General features: G+C 42.8%; 1 protein-coding gene and 1 long non-coding RNA gene across 6 annotated transcripts in view; one reads left to right on the forward strand and one right to left on the reverse strand.

The window, feature by feature from the left end:
* LOC137446890 (uncharacterized) overlaps nt 1-21967 on the forward strand; it is a 157359-nt gene that overhangs the window by 134288 nt on the left and 1104 nt on the right. The window lies entirely within an intron of this gene.
* Nucleotides 15489-21967, reverse strand: part of NFATC2 (nuclear factor of activated T cells 2) — a 97650-nt gene continuing 91171 nt past the window's right edge. For all 5 annotated transcript variants that reach the window (XM_068149943.1, XM_068149941.1, XM_068149940.1 and 2 more), the window contains one exon: nt 15489-21627. In XM_068149943.1, the coding sequence (XP_068006044.1) occupies nt 21572-21627 (56 nt within the window). In that variant the 3' untranslated portion in view covers nt 15489-21571. The remainder of the gene's footprint in view (nt 21628-21967) is intronic.

Here is a 21967-nt window from a genome sequence, read left to right on the forward strand (position 1 = left end):
ATTTTGCTTCTAATCCACAGAACTAGAAATCCAGGCTTCCCCTTCTCTGATAGTTTAAACCCCGGGGTATCTGAGGAGCTACCTGTGAGAGACTGGCACTTTGTCTGAGCTCACACTTCAGGGATGGCTCATATAGAGGTCCTTGCTGCATGCCATGAGGCAGGAAAAGAAGTTTTGGAGTATTTGAGCTGCAATGGTCTGAACACACTCCCACACAAGCAAAGTGAGTAGGATGGAAAAAGTAAAGCAGGAAATCTAGTTTTGATGCAGTAATGGTTACATGCAGAGCTGGGATAGAGCTCTGATACTCCATTGTCAGGACTGGGGAACGAGGCTGATTAGGCAGAGATTCCAACTGGGAGAGGAAGGAGCACGAGCCAGGACTCCTGGCTTTAGTTAGTTTGTGCTAACAAGCCTTGTTAGTGGCTTGCCTACTGATGCACAGGTTTGCTCTTCAAAATGGCTGGTACAGTCCTATCTTGTTGAGATCAAATAACTGAGGTGTGTTAGTGCAGGTGAGATAATATTTTTGCAGGGCTTCCAGGCCCACCAATGACATTTTGGGGGTGTCAGTGGTGATGAATTAAATCTTGCATTAACACTGGATATGTGTAAGCTTGAAAGTGCAAACTGGAGGAGCTCAGCACTGAAGAGTTAACAGGTGAAGGAAAAACAAGAAAAAGTTCCAGTTCTTTTTATTTTCATTCTGACACATTTTGCTTTGAACTGCAGCCAGTGTGAATGACCTCTGCCTGGGTCCAGCAGTTCCTTCTCACTGTACCCACGGAGCTTTGCTCTTCGGGTCCATATCTTGCAGCTCTCCACATCAGAAATGAACCTGGGTGTTCATAGATCCCTAAATGGAAATTGAGCTCCCTCTCTTTTTCTTTTGAAGATTGCAGGCTTGTAAAGAGCTGAAGCTCTTTTAGCAACTGTTCTCTGCAGCAGGATTGTGGTTATTGTGCAATGTTCAAACAGTTGTTTTAATTAAAAGCGTGAAGCCAGCATGTTTCCTTGCTGGTGGAAGGACCAATATGGACTATACTGCACTGAGTTTCTGCCTGCAGTGCACCATCTGCAGACAAAATTGAGTCATAGGATGCAGAGATGGATGCCAGGTCACCTTGGCAGAGTTCTGCATGGTGTCCTTGGCCTGTCCCCACCTCAGCTCTTCCACACCAAGCAATCTCGTTTCATCTATGGCCATGTCTACTTTCACCTTCTCATTTCCCGTGTGGACAAAGGTGTCCTTGTGCCATTGACAGCAGCCAGTAGAAGGCATGGACCCCTCAACATCCTAGTGCTGTGACCAAATCAACCTCCAGAAGCCCCACTGCTGGGACACAAGGAGCAAATTGCTCCTTTGCACAAGATCTGGGGATGAGCCAATCTCAAGTGGGACAGTTTATAAACAAATTGCTTGCAAGGTGTCTGGTGGCCCTAAATGCAGATTTCAGGGTACACCCATCGTAGTCAGTGTTTTGGATAGCACTATTCATTTATTATTCATCCCTTGTGTGTGTGGGTAAGAAGGAAGTTCCAAAGTGAAATTTGAGCATGTAGAGGGTCAGAACTGCTTTGGAAGCTGCAGTAGGCACCAGCATGAGCCCGTGCAGAACTGTGGTTGTGATGTGTGAAGATACCCCAGGAGACCCCAGTCAAAACCAGGGGAATATATTAATTTTCAGTGTGACACAGCAATTAATTAGCACTCTGTTCTTCTTTTGGTGGGGCTGATAGCAGCACTGGCTGAAGAGCAGGGAGATAGCTTCAAAGAATTTCTTTATAATAAGAAATTTGCAGCATCTTACTGTGTAAATATTATGAAAGCTGCTACTGTACAACTCATGGAACGTTTCTATGTTTCTTTAGATGGTTCTGCAGTGTTGTGAGTGCTTGGGTTGGATACTCCTTGGGGAGAAAAAGGAGGTAGGATTTCAAGAGGATGCAGAAGAAAAAGGGGGAAGAGAAAGCAGCTGGCTGGGTGGAGGGCACACTGAGGATGTGAATTGAATTGCCTGTTTCTATTTGTCATGGCCACATAAAAGTCAAAGTACTTTGGTATTTAAATAGTTATAGATTCAGAGGTGAGTCATGAGGCAGAGCTGATATTTTATCTGTGGCCATGTTGGTGAATGGTTTCCTAATGCAAGGGTCTTATTTCTGCTCTCTAATGATATTTCTTTTCTCAGGTTATTTTCTTGTAGATAAATGAGACAAAATGATTGAAACTAATACTTCTGGGGCTATCTCTTGTCACAGACATTGTTTTCTTTTTAAAACCCCACACTTCTACACAGTATTGCAGGGGTACTCCAAGATCTCATTCTCCAGAGAGAATTAATCAAGAAACAGTTACCTTCTGGCTCTGCTTCTGTAGGAAACTTTGAGGGGAATTTTTTCTTGCTGTTGGTGAGCAGGACTCTGAGTCAAGCCTCATTTTGCACATCTTTTTGCCAAGACACAATGTGTCATTTCTCTGATAGTCACTGCAAACACCCTGCACAAGGGAGTGAGTGTTTGGGAGCATGGGGACTGTATCCAGTGGCATCAAATAAATAAATAACCAGCTAAACAAATCCTGCAAAGTTTGATTCTGCATGTGGAAATGGACACAGTTTTCAATTTTTCAAGTTTAATTCTCCTAGTACTTCTGAGTATGGCAGCTAGAACAGGGGAAGTGTGTAGAATAAATAGGATCATTCACATGAACTGGATTTTGGTACAAAATATTCTCTCTTGCCCTGAAGACAATCAGCTACTCAGGCAGTCCCTCCACCCCAAAAATAATCTGTAATGGAGTACTGGTAGTTTTCCCCTGAAAGAAGAGTTACATTTTAGAGAAGACAGATCCTTGTCCCAAGGAAAGTACTGCTGATGTTAGAGACAGAGGCTGCTTTTGGAAGATGCATGTTGAGGATTGTTAATGCTGGAGAGGGAACTGACTCATCACATCATCAATTCTGCTCCTCTGCCAGTACAGCACAAAACATCTTTTATCATCACACTCTCTCTTTCTTCTTCATTGCTCTTCTAATGGAGCTTAAAACTGTCCAGTGTTCTTGTCTTCCCCTGTTCCAGCCTGTTGCTGTTTCTTTGGCTGGTGGTTACACTTTGGGGTAATGTAGCCCCCATTTGCCCTGTGCAGGATGACTCTTCCCTCCCATCCAGGCATTCTCAAGGACAAGCCAGAGGATGAATTTCTTGGCTTATGCTTTCACTCCTAGTGCTGAGTTGCACACATATCCCTTAGCTGTAAGGAAACTAAGCTTTCCCATCTGAGCCCTTTTTTCTTTTTGCTTGCCTTAATCCCTCCTTTCTCTTTGTTGCAGAAAGCACTGTTTATCTTAATGGGGGCAGCAAGAGCACTCTGGCTGTATATCTGCTGCAAAGGCTGCAGCATGGTCCAGAAGGTACCAGTTTGCAATGATATTTTTCTGGAGCGTGCCAAGAGCGAGCGGCTGCTGTGAGAGCTGCAATTGCTGCTTTCTTCTGTTCCCATCTGCAGTTGATTTTCAATCAGGAGTTGGTTGGTGAAAAGCCAACTAATCTACAGTGCTTAGGGTTTGGTTGGGTTGGGTTTGGCTTTTTTTGTTTGTTTCATTTTAAGGGGTTGATGTGAGCCAAGTTTAGTACCAGAGAACTAGTTTTTAAATAGATTTAGTTCTCCCCCCCCAAGTATTCTGAGTACTTTTGGATACAGGCTATTTCAAATGGATCTTATGGGGAAATTATTATTCACCATTACTTCTTTGCATTAGTATCTTGTGCATGACTGTTCTGAAGGGCATATACCTTTCTGTGCCAGGTGCATTACAGCACACAACAAAATGGCAGATCACGTACCCTAGCCCTCATAGTGCTTGGGATGCTGCTGAGGAGCTGGGTACCTCCAGCTTTGTGCTCTGGAGGCAGGGAATCAAAAGTCTGACTCTGTGAGAACCAGAGCAGGAATTTTCACAGGTTTTGCATGAAACTTCCAGAATTTTGTTTAGAGTGGTGTCACATGTTCTTCCATTTGTTGCTGGTGTGGCAGATGAAGAATTCAGTTTGTGCTGAAGAGAGATGAAAAGACACAGCTTAATCAGAAAAGTCAAAGGAACTCGAGAAGGATCCATCTGTGATTCACTTGTATTAAGCTTTGGGGAACAAAATCAGGAAAAGGTCTCAGATCACAGAGTTTCTACTTTTTAATGGCAATTTTTTTTCTGGGAATTACAGTAACAGAATTCACTGACATGTGACTAACCATGTATCCCTTGCTGCCCTCTGTTTATCCAAAGCTCTCTTTGATACATAACACACTTTTAATAGAATTTTTTTAAGCAGACCATACAGTCACTGTTGAAAGATGCTGAACTAATAACCCTCTGGAACTACAGTTTCCTATTCATGTGTTGGTTGGGGGCACTGGCTGGGTGAGCAAATTAATCATACTGACAAAGAAAAAACATGAGAGGTAAGAGCAACTTAAGAGCAAAAGCAGTACTGTGAACCATTGACACTTTTACCACAGTGCTCTGTACCTGCATTTCATTGTCTGATAGTGCAAAATAGGTGTGAAACTTGTTCTGAATGTTTAGAAAAATAGTTATTCTGGATGGTTAGAACAGGTGATAGAAGCCCCATGCCTGGAGCCGTTCCATGTAAGGTTGGATGGGGCACTGAGCAGCATGATCTAGTTGAAGATACCCCTGATCACTGCAGAGGGGTTTGGCTAGATGGCCTTTAAAGGTCCCTTCCAACCTAAAATATTCTATGGGGCTTCTACCACCTCTCTGAGCAATGCATGCCAGTGTTTTACCACCCTCACTCTAAAAACTTTTTTCCTTATAACTAGGCTAAATCTCCCCCCTCCCCCCCATATTTTTTTCTAGTTTATTACATAGAACTTTATTACATAGAATAAACCAGGTTGGAAGAGACCTTCAAGATCATTGTGTACAACCCATCAACCAATCCAACCCACCTAAACAACTAACCCATGGCACCAAGCACCCCATCAAGTCTCCTCCTGATGGTTTAAAACCATCATCCCTTGTTCTGTTGCATCATGTCCTGCTAAAAAGGTTGTCCCCACCTTTTCTGTAGCCCTCCCCCCTAAGTACTGAAAGGTTGCAGTAAGGTCTGTCTGGAGCCTTTTCTTCTCCAGGCTGAACAAGCTCTACTCTATCATTCTTTCCTGGTTAGCTGTGTTTTAGGCGCCAAAGATGTGAATTGCAGTATCTGTATGGAAAACCTGCTAATTTCTCACCTACCTTCAATTTTCTGGGTCAGTACCAGTGGACCAGATGTTTAAAAATAAGCTAATTGTTGGAAGGCTGCAGCTGCAGCATTAGTGTTTAGCCAGCCAGTTGATGAAAGCTGGCAGCCTTGTTCCTGCAGGGTATTAAATACTGAGGGGAGCTGGGCACACCAGTTGATGCTGCCAGCAGCAGCAGTGACTGGGTGCCTGTGCCTGGGGCTGACACTGTCCTGATGAGGGACAGGCTCTTCTCTGCCCTGCATGAAAGAAGCACACACAGAATTTAAGACCTCAAAGTGTTTCAGTCTTTGGGGGACACTTTTAGGGAGCTGAGATAGCTTGATCTGCCTTCTCTGGTGTTCACAGTGCCATCTATTGATGCCTTCCCTGAGGCACCTAAAACCCTCCCTCTTCATATGCTTTGTGCTTATGTCCAGTATATTTGCCTGCATAGCTGTTCTAGGATGAGAAATTTTAGGGGTTTAATTGAAATGTCTTTCCTTCCTCCATGCTTGGCCTTCAGAAAATGGTTTTCTTTTTTGGAAGGAAGGAAGGAAAAGCACTGAACTTCTGTTTACCTCATTTTGTTTGAACAGAGCCCTGTGTGTTAACCCTCCTCCACACAATGGAACTCTGTATAGTGAAAATTGGCTAAGTGGGTCCTTATTCAGGATCATTCATCACCATGGCACAGCCTCATGCATACGTGGCAGATTTACATCAGTGAAGCTGAGGAAGAAAAACAAAAGGGCACGATCTGAAGGAAGGGCTGGTGGTATTTATGAAGTGTCAGTAATGTGCTGAGGACTAGATGAAGATCTAATCAGACTTGCTCTGCAAGGGTGCTGGTGGCAGGGTGGCAGGCCACTAAATGCTGCAGCAAGGAGGACAAGGTTTGGTGACTTGGGGCTCCTTAAAAGCATGTTACAGTGTGCAGCTTGCACACCAGACTCTCAAAAGATAGGGCATGAATATGGGAAGTAAGTCCACTGGTGAACAGAGACACTAAAAATAGTTCAAGGAAATAGTGTTCCTGTTGCACTTGCTTATCTGAAGCCTCAGGGTCTTCACCAGGCCAGGAAGCCACAGTGATAGTTTCAGATCCCACTTTGCTGATTTTGTCTAAGCAAAATGAATACCAGCAAATATGAAAGGGGATACAGAGATGAATGGAGAACATGCTTTTTGGAGTCAGTGATTCATCCTCCTTGAGCTGATCAAGCATCCACCTTACCTTGTGTCTCTCTGCTGTATTTCACTAAGGAACCAGCAGCAGCTCTGGAGTTGTTACCCCGGAGTCCAAGCCTGTAAGCCAGGCTCAAACCCGCTTCCATCAAGTGCATCATTAGGATTCTGCTGGACTATGTGCAGTGTGTGCAGTGTCAGCTGGCACCCCCTGCTCATTCACAAACTCTCAGCTTTTTTATAGCAATGGCAATACTTGCTCAGCAGCCAACTCTTAGGCCATGAGGAAGCCTTCTCCTGCTCCCTGTATCCTGGTGTCTTTTGTTGAAGGATAAATTGCATCTCTTGGCACTGGCTGAGATAAGAGTTGTTCTAGTTTCCGAGACACTGCTTTTCGGTGAGTGTCTCCAGCTGCTGCTCTCCCCTTCACTAGGGGCCCTGACTCATGCTTTTTGCCATCACAATAAGCCTGTTTTCATAAACAAAATTAAGTGCTCTGTGTTTATTCATCAGGGAGGTTTGAAATCTCTCAGCAGCTAAGAAATGTGTTTTGTGGGATGAAGTCCTCCTCCTTTTCCCTTCTTTTCTCAAGAGCTAGGGAAAAAAAAAAAGGTTTGGGAAAACACTGGCCCAAGGCTATCAGCAGGCTGATTCTGTGCCTGCTGATGTGCAATACCGTGACTGAGGAGATAGAATTGACCCAGCTGAGGTTTGTACATCTCAGAGTCTCAGTGCCCCAGAGAAGAATATTTAAAACTGCATAAATGGGAAAAAATGGGACAGGTTAGGGCTCTATGCTTTAAACTACCTTCCAGGTAAGCACAGCACAGAGGAAGGGTCCCAGTTGGACAGCCAGAGAAAGAGGCCTGTCTGGCATATGGGTGGCTCTGTGCCAGTGGCTCTCTTGTGGGTGGTTTAGAGTAGGACTGGGAATGGGCAAAGCCAAACATGGCAGGTTGCCAAATGCCTCAGTGCCTGTGCTAGAGTTCTGATGCTGTTCTCCCTCTCATGTCCATCCCAACCCCAGCCTTCTGCTCTCCTTCCCACAGTGTGAATACAGCTGGATCCTAAGTGGGGCAAATTTCAAAGTGCCTGCAGTGCTGATAGGTTTTAAGCCAGATCTGCTCTGTAATGTATATTGCCTGGTATTGTGTGTTTTCCAACATGCCAGTGTGGTGGGGCACCCACTGCTCCCTTCAAAGTTTGGTTTGTGAAGTGCAACCCGAACCAGAGTCTTGCAAAAGCATCTCCATATTAATGCATGCCTCCATGTGGCATTTGGGTGTTACCCTGCATAAGAGAATGTGGAAGAAGAAATATGTAATGCTTGAGCCAGTGGAGAGCAGCAGAGGAAGCAGTTTAAGTGACCAGGTATAATGTCAATAGACATGGAATGAAATCTCAGCCTCTAAAGAAGTAAGATCTGCCTTTGAACACTGACTAACAAACCCATGTTATTGCAGAGTGGAATAGATCTTAAATTTCTATTCATAACAACTACTCTGTGACCTCTTTATTAGAATGCAAATTTTGTACCCATTGAGTGTGGAATTTGCTGTCCTTGCAGCACATGTAATTTGTTCATTCTTGAAATCCTACTTTCTACCACATACCATAAATGAAGTGAATACCTTTCAGTTGTGCTTCAGAGGGGTCCATAAATCAGAGACAAAGGACAGCAGAATAACAGCCTGGTGTTTCTTCTTCTAGAGCACCAGATCCCCTGTGCCAACAGCAACATTGTCAGTGTGATCTGTGGTTTCCATGCCAGATGATCCTATAGGACTCCAGTGCAGTGGTTGCTTACCTTCCAGTAAGCCAGCCCTCATTTGCCAGCGCCCAGTCTTCCTCAGGGGTCATTCCTCAGTAAGATGCTGGCAGCCACCTCAGCCTTCATGACTTCTGGGCTCAGACTTCTGATAACTGGATTTCATCACCGGTTATCATTGCAGTTGTTGGAGCCTGGTCTTTGGTTTAGTCCCTTCCCCGTGCCTCAGTTTCACCATCTGTACAAACAAGGTTATACTATTTCCTTGAGAAATGTGTGCTGTGTGGGTGAAAAAACACTGGATAAACCCAAGGAATTGTGTGATTGTAAAATGTTAAATTTTGGAATGCTTTGATTTCTCTGTGATCGACAGCAAACACAGGGGGTCTTCTGGCTTAGGTTCCCACATGGAAAATTGGACACTGATGTGTGTAGGAGTTCATTGGCTAGAAAAGCACCATGCCTTCAAAAGTGTAACCAGATGGACTTCCCTGCTAAATAGTCATGAGCATGGGATTGTGCATAATTCTTCAAAGGAGATGTCTTAACCTGCAGTTATTCTCTCATTGCACTGTCTACAAACTCTATTTCTTGTTGCTCCTGGATTCCTCCAGCATTGAAAAATGCTGTGGGTGAAATGATGGCCAGGCTGAAAGGGTAAGTCTGATCTTCAGCTCTTGTCAGGTCACTCTCTGGCTCTGCTTGCTTGTAAAACATCTGGCAGATGAATCTCATGCAGAAGTGAATTGGCCTTTTCAGCACCTTCAGATGGTTCTCCTCCTCAGCCTTTACATCCTCCTGAGAGAAGGAGCCAGTGAGCCACCACCCAGTGCTGCTCTTTGCAGGCTAGAAATGTGAGAGTCTCAAAGGACACCAACCTCTTTTCTAAGAAGTCCTGGCTTGTTTCAAATCTGCTTATTTCAGAAACTAAAAAATCCCCACAGACATAGAAGAGGCCTCATACATGATGGGCTCCATGTCCCCAGGTGCATCTTTATTAGGGGTAGATTCAAATGTTTTGACCAGCCAAAGCTTCTAGATGCTGATGTGTCAGCTTCTGAAAAGTCAATCTGAACCAAAATTTGTCACCAAAATTTGGAGGAGAGAGAAGCCTCATGATTATTTCTGTCCCTGCATGTTTTCTCTCCTCAGTCATGATGCTTAGCAGGCATCACTTCTGGGGAAGGAAAACTAAACAAAACAAAAAACCCACACCAAAAAACCCACCACCACCAAAAAAACCCAAACAAAGCTACCAAAACCCAACTCAAAACACAAAACACTCTTGTCCTCAGGCTTTATTTTAATCCACCCTCTTATTTCCTCCAATTCTCCTGATGGAGATCTCAGTATGAATAAGAAAAATAAAACAGGTAAGTCTTCATCATTAATCTTATTCTGGTCTAATTCTCATTTTAATCTATTCTAATCTAATCTATTCTGATTTTATTAATCCAATTAATGTCTCAAGATGCACCAGGGGAGGTTTAGGCTGGATGTTAGGAAGAAGTTCTTCATAGAAAGAGTGATTGGCCATTGGAATGTGCTGCCCAGAGAGGTGGTGGAGTCACCATCACTGGAGGTGTTTAGGGGGAGACTGGATGGTTTAGTTGATTAGATAGTGTTGGATGATAGATTGGACTCAATGATGTCAAAAGTCATTTCCAATTGGTTTGGTCTATTCTATTCTATTCTATTCTATTCTATTCTATTCTATTCTATTCTATTCTATTCTATTCTATTCTATTCTTTCAATGGCTTCAGGTTGGCCACCAAGATCTGAGTTTGTCTGAAATAATATAGGCAAATGAGTTAGTCATGGTCTGTAACCACACAGAATGGATCTTGTTTAGATGTAACTCCTTAGTTATATATAAAATAATGTGTTCAGCTAAATCTGTTTCTGAAGAATGGAGAGATAACTAAAGCAATGGGGAATTGTTGTCAAACCCTCTTCCTGTTGTGTGAACCAGAGAAATTATAGGCACCATGGTCAGAGACAATCAGTCCACGTAGGATTACAATGGCTCCATCCTTGCTCTGGTTTCCATCCTACTTCTAGACACTGTGGCAGACCCAGCTGCTTGTCTGTCTGCTGTTTGCCAGATAGGGTTGGTGGAGTTTTCCCAGGCAATTGGACCTTGGAGACTAAAACAAGAGTCTGCAGTGTCAGGAAATGAAGAATAAGGCGAGGAAATCACGTAGCCATTGCAGCAGCTGTGCAAATGCTGGCTAATCCAGAGCTGCTGTGGTTCATAGGAAAGGTGTCATCTAGGATCAGCATCCCACCATCCACTGCATAAAATATGGTGGCAGAGGTCAGCCCACCAAAACTCCCTGCCTTCTTATGAGGGGACTGGGCAGCATGAAGTGATCCAAACTGCATGGCAGACTGCAAACCCAAGATTTGCCAGACAAAAAAAGAGTTCTCACAGTTATGAAACACTTCCTATTCTTGGTGTAGCCTTTGCCAGAGCTGGCATGAGATGACTGGGAAGCCCCGGAGGAGAGGGTGGGGGCTGTCTGCCTGCCTGTGTCTGGGTCTTGGAAAGGCTGGACAAATCACCCCATGCTTGGAAAAGTGTGTCTGTCTGTCTGTCGGGGTGGGGGGTAACCACTGTGCCTGGCAGCACTGCTCACTGCCTTTCGCTGTCAGAGTGAGCAGTGATAGAAGAGGCAGCAAACTCCACCACCAGAAAGCAGCCCTGTCACAGGTCAGTGGTGCAGTGTGTACCAGGGTGTGATGTGCCAGGCTGTGGCATGTGAAGGTGTGGTGAGCAAAGGTGTGACATGCAAGGCTGCAGTGCACAGGGGTGCAGTGTGCAGGGGTGTGATGTGGGAGAGTGTGACATGCTAGGGTGCAGCACGTGGTGGTGCACCAAGTCTGCTGCCCCTGCCTCCCTCTCCCCTGACTACTGAACCCGCCGGAGAAGTGTTTTCCATGGCCAAGACACTTAATCGTCCTCTGGCACTGCAGCTGTGCCCTTCCAGCGTGGGGGTCTGTGTGGGATGGGCTGCTGGTTGCAGGAGCGGCGTGGCAGTGCTGAGCGCAGCTGCCCTGCAGATGGCAGTGACATTCTGTGCTGCAGCAAACCCTCTGCCCTGCTGCCCAGTAGTTTTTCTTTTTCTTTTTTTTTTTCCTTTTTCTTTTCTCTCTGCGGGGAAAAAATTAACAAGCCTTCATGCAGCCTGAAAAGTGTACTTTATATTAACTTTGCTTTGGCCCCAGTCTACAGCCTAGAGGGAGCAGGGCTGTGCTGAGGCAAAATATTGCATTGTCCATTCCCACATAAAAGCCTAGAAAATGTAAGATGTGTGGGCATGGCTTGATTACATTTATTCCTTCCATTTACTTCTTGTGTTATGTAGGGGTTTTTTTAAAGGTAAATGAAGCGGATATGGTTTCTTGCGAGAGCCCTGTGTAAACAGACAGCATGAATCCTGATTTATAGAACTGGGGAAAAGAGAAGGCAAAAGGGAATAAAGGCACTCCTGTGCTCCTGGTTGACTGAGCTAGTTACTGGAGACTTCAGTACAGAAAGCTTTTTCATTGTGTTTTCCTTTAGTGAAGCCTAAAATAAAAAAGCTTAGAAGCCTGTTGAGCTTAGATTTCAGTGTTTTGCTTGTGCTGGTATGATCAGACAGCTGAGAAGGTTTTCATGATAATACTCCTCTTTCAGTAGGGTTATATAAAGGGTCCATGAAAAATTTACTCAGGCCAACTTAAACCTTCAGGCTGATTTGCCTCAGCAGTGGTTTTACCAAGTATTTGTTATATTAAGGCTGTTGATAAGTGGCAGGTCAAAGCTGAGACATTACTGTAAAGAGAAATAACCTGCCAGTCAACAAAGCTTCATTTTGACTGAATCTTAGCCAGTGGCATAGAAAAAGACATAAATTGCCATCCCTGTCATGTTTGTGTGCTCTTAGCTGACATGATGCAGAGCTGCAGTGGCCAGTCTGTCGCATTTTGTGGGGCCCAAAAGCTGTGTTGCTGTTGAGGTCCTGAAGAGCACCTGAGCAGAGTGCCGTGTTGCCAGTGCAGAAGTCAGAAATGCCTGCACTCTGAAGCCACTTTACAAATGAGCTTGGAAAGCTTTGGGAATTAACAGTAACTCTCCAGGGCTCTCACAGTAAGTAAATGACACTAACAAGGCACTGTTTCTCCTGGATCTTTGTCTTATGCTGGGAAACCTTTAATTTTAGTTTGGGATGGGGAATGCTGTTGCTGGTAGTTAGCAGTCTTGCATGCACCTCCAGAGAATGGATGAACACTCAGCCCAGCTTCTTCCCTTCTTCCCATGCAGCACATGTGTGAGCACCACCACTGCCTCTCATCCTTCTCCAGTCACTTTGTAAATTTTCTTACAGCTAGAGACAGATACCTGTTTTGGTGTGTATAGGGCAGTGTTAGAGGAAGGGGCTTCAGATGCTGTAGTACAGATTAGGGTAAACTTTGCCAGGAATCAGGCAACAAGATGTGAGGAAGTCTATCGTTATAAGGTTGGGCAGGGCACACACATATACTTCTGGATCTTTGACGGTGTTTGATGCTGTGAGTTCACCTGCTGTGAGAAGGTAAGGCACATGGGTTTGTGACAATTTCTGACATTGCAAAAATGAAGGTGGGAGAGAATGTGGCTGGTAAAAATGGTGATTTATATTATCTGTCGAAGCTAATACGAATCAAGTGACTCCTCTTGTGATTACTCCTAGGCTTGTGTTAAAGGCCTGCCACAAAATTACAGCATTCATCTCTGCTCTGCTCTGCTGAGGAGGCTGTAATATTTTCTCCTCAGCCCTGTTGCTTGCTACCTCACTGATGGCTCTCAGCAAGGGCCATGTGGGCATATTGGTGCACTGTAGCTGTGCTGGAGGGAGGTTTCCAAAAGCTGATGTCCTAATCCACTCTAAACCTTCAGCTATATTTCAGAATAGGCATTCTCTGTTGCTGCTCTCAGCCAGAGGTGGTGGATGGACTGGTCTGCTCCCATGGGGACCATTTCCTCTGCTCTTTCCTTGCAGTGTTGCTGGAGGAGAGGACTCAGGGCAGCAGCAGGCTGAGGCAGAGAGCCATGACATGGCAGGGGTCCAAGTAGTTATGCTGTGGTTCCTCACTGCTGTGTACTATTTGGAGCCTGAGGGTGCTCAGCCTAGCCCTTGGAGCTGTGAATATCACCTAGCAATTACTTTCATCAGTTGCATGCACTCCCATAGCTGTGCATACATGCTGCAGGTGGCTGAGGAAGATTTGTTATGCTTTTAGCTTGGTTTCTGACCGAAAAAAGACTAGTATGGTGAATGCTGGCTGCTTGTTCCCCATACCTGCCCTGAAAGTCCATTTCATCCAAAATCCCTGAGCAGAGCTGAGCTCTCACAGGTAATTAGAGAGCTAATAGACTGCAATGCTAAAAAAATTAAAAACTCCTTTTACTATTTATATTTCTCTGTATCTGAGCCACAGCTAGAGGCTGTTTTTCTTTTCTGTGCCTGCCCTCCTCACCTTGCACTGCCACCGTGCTCTCCCGCTTGAGTTCACCTCCAATTTTGGCCCTACTGTCTATGAATAAAGAGGTGCCTTTGTGTTGCAGTCACCTCTGCTGCCTGGGCTTGGCCAATTCGTGTGCTTTACAGTTCCTGACAGCCTCTCCTGCCTCCACCTTCCCCTGAGCTTTTAGGTTAAGTGGTTCCCCACAACCTCAGCAATTTTGCTGTGCCTGCAGTCTTGCCCTTTGGTTTAGTAGGAGCTCAGATCCTGTGTTATGGCCTTCCTTTCCATGAGTAAAAGTTGTTCAAGCCCCTCTACAGCATGAGCTCACTGAGATGACAGCTGCCTCACAGGAGCAGAGGGTCCAACTAAGGCACAGGAGGTCAGCAGGGATGGGGAAGAGGAGTGTTGCGTGGGAGCCTGTCTTTCCTGCAAAGCTCCCTTAGCAGCAGCCCAGTTGAGCATGGCCACCTGAGCAAGCCAGTGATGATGTATTTAGAAAAGAATCTGGTATGAAGCTGAAAGGCAGCTTCTTAAATTGACTAAATTACATTTGTACTTTGAAAAGAAGAAAAAGGGAGGGGGGGAAGGATGAAAAAAGAGAAACAACACAAACCAAAACAAACCCAACTTGTAAATCACATATTTACCCAACGGAGCACGCGAGCGAGCTCTCATACAAAACCCAGATGTTCATTAGCAACATGCATTTTTCTTCCTTGCTGCTACCATGAAAAGTAAAACTGGGGGAAAAGTCAGCAATATTGAAGGGGTATAAAAGAGTGAGTTAAGTCTACAAAATCAGGGAGATTTCCAGCTAAGATTAAAAATGTGTTGTAGTCTTTTAATTTGGACTCGAGATATAAATTAAAGCCAGAGGATCAGGTGTTTAAGTTCTTAGCTGTGGAATGTCCAGGTTAAGTTACTTAAATTTTCCTGTTGCTGAATAAAGCTAAAATTCTGTGTGCCATATATTTGCTCATCATAAAATGTTCTCTCCTAGCCAGTAACAGCTTCTTTGTTGGCGAAGCCTGTCTGGTTTATGAGCTTCCCAGCCTTTGTACAGTGTACTGGGAGTTAAGAACTTCCACATGGTGCTTGCTCTGAGCCTTTTGTGAATAAGCAAAACAAAGTGCTTGCTCTGTGTCCAACAAATGCATCAAATATGGTTCAAATTCTCTGGTTTGAAATGCAAAGGGCAATATTGAGTTTTGTTAAGGTAAGTCTTTAATTGTATGCTCTAGAAACTCGACTTTTACTGAGACATAATGGGCTCTGGGCAACCTTCCAGCACAGCAGTATGAAAATGTATCGTCCAGTGTCTCCAGAAGAGAAATGCAGAATTAAGATTCATATGAAGAAAAACTAAATGCAGTACACCCCAAATCTCTAAAAGGCATGTGCTGAGGAGAGGGAATGTATTTACACTGAGGGAAATTAATGTTAAATGAAGATCAAAACACTGGAGTACCTGTTGATGTGGATTGTTTGGTGCTTTGAATTGCAATGGTGCTGGTGGGAACAGAAAATTAAACCAGGGAAAGTAGACAAGAAGAGAAGTTGTTCATGACATTGTCACTGTATGAATGAATCTGTCTGTTCCATCTACAGAAAGTGGATGGGTTCATGATGCAAAGGGGAACCGGGCACCTCATTAGCAAAGCAGTACTCTGCAGTCTGAAATCCTTAGGCATGTCCCACTTGTGAGTGTTTATGAGTGTGAGGAGCACAAGACCATGAAGTGGGTGACTCACCCACTCGATCTTATGTTATCAAAGGTGATAATAGACCAAACACCCATGCAGGAGATGATATCTTTTCATTTATTGCTAAACTACCATAGTACAGGCAATATATAAAAAAATATTTTACAGATAGCAAAACCATCATTACATTGGAGGTTAACAAATGTTTGTTGTAGGAATGTGAATGATATAAACCCATTTTAAAATTCTTGAAGTTAGGCTTTTGAACAAACAGTTTGGTTAAAGGCGTTGTGCTAGGGTGATCTGAGTGACAGTTGCTCACTCATGCATCTATCAACATAAGGCTTTACCTGAATGTACAGGGTAGGGTTTCAGCAAGGAGGCTTGGACTTCACTGAGGAGAGGATCACTTCATCAATTACTCCCTCACACACATACACACATATGTAAGTCCCAGTTAGGCCAACATTATTGAGACTTTATTAAGGCATTATTAACTGTACCTCGATTCTCTGTTCCCAGGTCTTATCACTTGTGCAGTAAGGTACAGATGGCTGTTTAATCCTGGAATAATTATTCCAGTGACACATTTCTGGGCTATTACCCACACATACATCATTATTAAATTTTGTGACCCAGTCATGATAGAACTTTCTAGCCAATTTTGCTGCTTTATGAGAGTTACTGAGCAGAAACACAAAATACTAATTTCCCCCCAGAAAGCCACTTGTTTGCAGCCTGTATGATCTTTTACAGTGCCAGCACCTGCATTTGAAATTTATTGCAATGTGGGTCAGGTATCAATTTTCTTCTTTTTTTTTTCTCCTTTCTACCTCACAACCAATGAATATGGCTAAACAAAGCTTAACAAGGCCATAAAAATCAGATACTGACTGGCAGTAAACTGCTTAAACAAACTGCTATCAGCTGTCACCCACTGCCGTTATAAAGTAGCAGACATTAAACCAGACAGATGTCAGACTTGCTGCAATCATTCAAAGAGGTGGATTATTCATTCTGAACTGAGATGAATGAAAAAATTGCAGGTTTCCATGTGAGATGGCAGACAGATGCCTTAGACTTGCAAGTAAGAAATCACTGCAATGTAAACAATGAGGAAAACAATTCGTTTCTGGAGAGTCCGCAAGTCAGCCAGTCTAAACCCAACACTGGTGTCTCTTCCTATTGCACGGGGACACATAAACAGCAAGCACTCAGAACTGCAGCTCAACTGGACCATCAGCTGGTGCAAAATTGGTGAAACTCTCCATCAGTTTAACATTTGAAATTTCAGGCAGTCATTTGCAGGTTAATTGTTCCTTAGTGAGTAGCAATTTGGAAAGAAAGGCAGGGGGGCAAAAAGGCAGATTTGATATATTTAGGAACTTCTGCAGTGCTTAAAGCTGTCTTTGAAGTCTTTGGAAAAATCTCTGACATATTTTCTTTTTAATTATATTTTTTTTTTAAGGACAATAACAATTCCACAACAATTGCATAGACAATTAATACACTCAGAGAAGGAAAACGGATCCTTTATAAATACTACCCTTAATCCAAAAGGTGTTGCATATTTGGTCAAACAAAAAGCTTAGACACTTCTTTTTTTTTTACCTTTTATAAAGAGATGGATTACAAAATATACTTTAAAAAAAAAAACAACCCCAAAACATGCTAGCTAAGTTGAGAACTGTTTTAGATATGTTATCAAGCAGCAGCATTTTATACAATAGAGAATAACATAGTGCTGGTTTGGAAAGTATTCTACATTCAGAAAATGCTGTATTCCTAGAAGAAGGATGGAAGTGATACATATTTACATGGATATCAAAACAAAAAAAACAAAGGCAAGTGCAAAACCCATGGCTCTTCTACATTCTTTCTACCAATAAAAACACATACATTGGACACTTCCATTCCATTGCTGTTGTTCAGATCTTACATTTTGCTCATTCTCATGGAGAAAAACAAAATGGGACTTCGTATTTCATTGCAAGTATCTTCACAAGCAATTAACTTTCCTGGCAAACTCTACTTCCAACACTCATAACTGACAGAAAAAAAAATCTTCCTCGTCTCTGTCTGCTCCCGTTCCACTCTCAGACTGTTTACATATCATGAATGATGATTTTATTCTATGTAGTCATATACTTGATGCAGAAGTTTATAGAAGCTCATCCTGTATTTGCAGCCAAAACTTGGATGGAAAAATGGAAGTGAAAATAAAAAACGCGCACACACACACAATAAAAACCAGGAGAGATGAACTTTTGAGTTCCAAGGAGCCCCGTGTACTCTGCATGGTGTAACTTTGATGGAAAATGCATTAGAGTTGTTCACCCTGTAGACAATATATTTGGAGGCCTTTGGTACAATGGCAGGAAGGCACTGTGGTGAAACATTCAGATAACTGAGGAAAGACAGAATTTCCTCATGTGCAAGTATGGCTATCTTCCAGATAAAGTGAGAACAAATTACTCACAAAATGGTATTAACTCTTCCAAGGTTAAGCTATTGCTTCTACAGAAAGCGAGCAAGTTGTATTAAGTAAGAAAATATTAATACTGGAAAACCACTGCTCAGCAAGAACAGGAAATAATTTAGTACTGTATATTTTGAAGTTCTTCAGCCTAGCTATATAACCTTAACATATTGTTTTACCAAAAGAGACAACAATACGTAACGCTATGTCTGAGGACGCTCCTCTTCTCTGGAAATAAATATGAAGCTGTGTTAATGAAACTAACAGTTGCATGTAAAAGCAGACAGAGTAGCACAGCCTGACCTCCTGTAGCTGTAAATAAAACCACTAAAATGTAGTCTATATTATGTACATCTTATGAACCCTCGATCCAGTAGCTGGCTTCATGTGCCTGCATACGTCTGGCTGACTGGAGCCAACTGTAGGATCGTAACCCAAGTTTGTAATGGGGTGTCTGTGTGTTCACATAGGATCATATGGATATAATATACCCACATAGCTGTATCTATGGTTATATTATATAAACATGCATGTACACAAACACACAGACACATTCAGATTAATACCTATGCATTACAATGAGGAAGAGATATAACTAAGCACAAGTAAAGCACTTGTAGCACATTTAACAAGAAGGGAAAAAATTCCTCTTTCCCTTCTTTATTATAATAAAGTGCCCAAAGGAACACATAAGAGCAGTGAAAATCATACCTTTCAGTTAAAGAGTATATCTTTCAGGGGTGCAATCTGCAAAGTAGCTTTGAAAGAGCATTGCAGGAGTTCAGGAGTTTGCCTGCCTGGGTTCCTTTGAACACTGAAAAGCCTTTGCTATGACTCCACATTTTTCATGTCTGCTAAACACATTTATGCCTTAGAGTAGAATGGGGCAAAAGATGCTTAAATGATCAGCGGGGCATGGTGGGGGAAAAATGAATAAAAATCATGAAGATTTGTACTGCAATTGCACAGAGCAGGAGGAAGGTTGCTAGTGGGCTTGATGCATGGTTATCTGACTTCAAGATCAGCTATTCATCTGTACACAGAGGATCATTGACAAGCAGTTGCTATGGGCATTCAAATATCAGCAATATTTTTAGACTACATCAGTGGCTGTAGATCTGAAAAGACATTCGTGGTGTTCTTTAGTATTCTATTTAAAATCCAGCAAGAGAAAAGCTTCTGTCAGTTATTTGGGGGTTTCTGGTCTTCTGTGAATGGGGTTTTGGTGTAGGGGTTTTTTTAATGTTTCTCCTATACTTTACAGGTTGAATCAGGGAAAATAAAATGGTAATTTTTTTGATACTTCCAAGTGTGAATAATGTGAAGGCAGGAGTTCTTTTACTCAGCTACAGCAAAGAATTTTTGCCAGACAACTTTCAGCCTGATGAATTTTTCCAAGTTGTCCAAAACACCAGACTGCATTAACAATCCCTAGTGTATGTCAGGTTCTGGCAAACTGGCAGTTTTAAACCCATCCAAAATAGCTTATTTGAGGCATGTGAGCCAGTCAAAGTACTATATGAGTGCTAACAATCAATAATTCCCCCATGCAGATGTCATTTCAGCTGCTCTGAGCCTCAGATTTGTTTCTCTAAAAGTCAGCAATAAAAAAAGGCCATTTTCACCTCTGCAGGTAACAGGCTGAGGCTTGGCTGTTGTGACATTTGTACTGACACAACATCTGGAGCTCACAGTATGAGCACCAGAAGGAGGCAGCCAGAGGCTTTTTGGTGTTGCTGAAATGAGATACAGGAGGACTTGCTTTGTGACAAAAGCTTTGAATCTCACAAAGGGGACTAATGCCTGCTTCCACTCACCATTTCACACCAGCGCTGCTGATGGGTGTTGGCAGTACCTCGAGGGGAAAAAGACACAATCTCCCCGAGCTGTGTTACTGATGTGCAGTCAGGAAGGGCTGTGCTCCAGTTCTGGATTTAGATTTGGTTGAATCCAGAGCTTAGAGCTGCTCCTGTAAAATTCATATTTCAGGTTAAGAGCCAAGATTACAGCTGAGATCTAGGTCAGGTCTTCTGGAAAGTCTTATGCTTCTGTCTCCCATCCTAAAACTGAAGACCTTGTGGAGTTTAAGCACCAGCTTCTAGTGGCAGAAAATACATTCTTCTCAAAACTGATGAAAAGATCTCTGTGGAACCGAGCACATACTCTGCAGGGTTTGTGCAAGATCTTTTTTGCAATAATAGGAACCAATTATGCAGCTGCTTTGCTGGTCTGATGTATTCATATAACCTACTTCCTGCTGTGAGCCTGTGGACACGCTGGTATTCAGCAAAGTTCACTGTGAAAGAAGTGAAAACAGGATAGTTTCATCGTGTTTTCTAGAACAGAGCTCAGGCTCTGCACTCAAAACCAAAAAAAAATCAGTGTTCCTCATTTACAAAATCAGGAAAGATTACTATGCATTTCCTACAATATTATGGCTACCTTCTACTGTACATTGATTATCCACTCATGATGCCTTTTGATCATACTGTGGTATCAGTGACACACCAAAGTGTTATAAACTTGCTAGCTGTACAACTGCAGATGGCAGCGGTTATCTTTTACCGTCATAAGCCTATGTCAGTGCAGTATATTCTAACACATGAAGCAAAACATAACAAACATTCTAACTCACACAGAAATGTAACCTTTCCAGAAATTGCTGCTAGCTTTGCAAAGCTAAAGAGACAAGGTGAATATAAGTAAGTGTATACTTTTTCTGGCTTCTGTAAGATGCAATTATTTTCCCCTGCAGCTTGTATGGTTAAGTGTAACAGCTGCTAAATGAGACAAGTTATGAGTCAAGAATAAGTTCTATATGAAAAGAAACAGCAATAATTTGTTAGAAAGAAAATATCTAAGATGTATTCATACACTGTTTAAATATTAGTAAGGATCAATCATAAAATCTTTGGATTTACTGTGACTCCTATATATTACTCTCTGTTTTATCTGGGTTTATTTTACCTTGGGGCAGGTGCTACAACTGCTGAATTGCTCTTTTCACTGGTTCTCCATGAGCATCCCTCTCCTTCAAACTCCTATCCAGTCTGACAAGAAAAATAAAGAACATTCCTGGATTCAGCTGGTATCTACTGTTTGAAATACTGATCACGGTGCTCAGAGTCATTAAAAAATGGCGTTTGATCCCAGGTCGGATAAAGGCTGAGCAAGCTTGGGCTGCCTCAGTTTCCTACAACAATAACATTTCTCAAAAGGGCTTTGGGACCTGGAAGGCACAAGTCATTGTTGGTGAACTGCAAAATGTTGTTATTCTTTTATGGAATATATTACTCTTTCTTCCCCCATTTCCCACCCCACCCAAATAAGCACTAATATATAACCTCCCTTGTTGCTCTGTGTGGTGTTCAGGGCTGACATATCACTTCTCCCTAAGATAGATCGATACATAGATAGGTATTTTGCAGCAGGCTTGAAGAGTTTCCTCAGACAGATACTCTGTTACATGAGAACAATATGATCTTTGGGTGAAAGGAAGGGTGTCCTTCTCAATGTTTACAGAGAGAGGTGGCGAGTTGCTTAGTCAAGGCTGTCAGCTTGATGCCAATACATTGTTCCTTGCATTGAATTGGTGCCTTGAGATGAACAGTTAAGGAAGCAGGAGGTTGCAGGGGCATTGGAAGGATCTAAGAGGTCAGTTATGGAAGGATTCAGTAAAAGTTGTCTCACAAATCTTCTTCTATGTCTGATTTCTGGCAGGGAGTCCAGAAAATTCCTTCCTGATAATTTCATTAACTGTGAAATAAAAGAAAGAGGAATAATTTGTTAGAGCGCTTTCGAAATTACAAGAAGTAAAAGCAGTCCTTGGGCAGTTTGCTGTTAAGCTGAAAACATCCCCTTTGTGTTCATAACACAACTTATTAAAACCTAAAACTTTTAGTCCTTGTTAGCCAGACTACATATTTTTGGAAGTCAAGGGGGAAGGAGTGGAGAGAGGGGTTTTACACTGTGTTCAGCATGCTTCAAGTGCCATAAAAACACAAATGAGAAGCTGTACCATGTGTCCAGTACCTGCTACATCCCCTATCAGCACGCTTGCCCTCTTCTACAGCCATTTGCTTTACCCATGGTAAAA

Source organism: Melanerpes formicivorus, unplaced genomic scaffold (genome assembly GCF_026170545.1).
Source record: "Melanerpes formicivorus ecotype bairdi unplaced genomic scaffold, bMelFor1.0.p_v2 SCAF_19, whole genome shotgun sequence".
NCBI classification, from domain to species: Eukaryota; Metazoa; Chordata; class Aves; order Piciformes; family Picidae; genus Melanerpes; species Melanerpes formicivorus.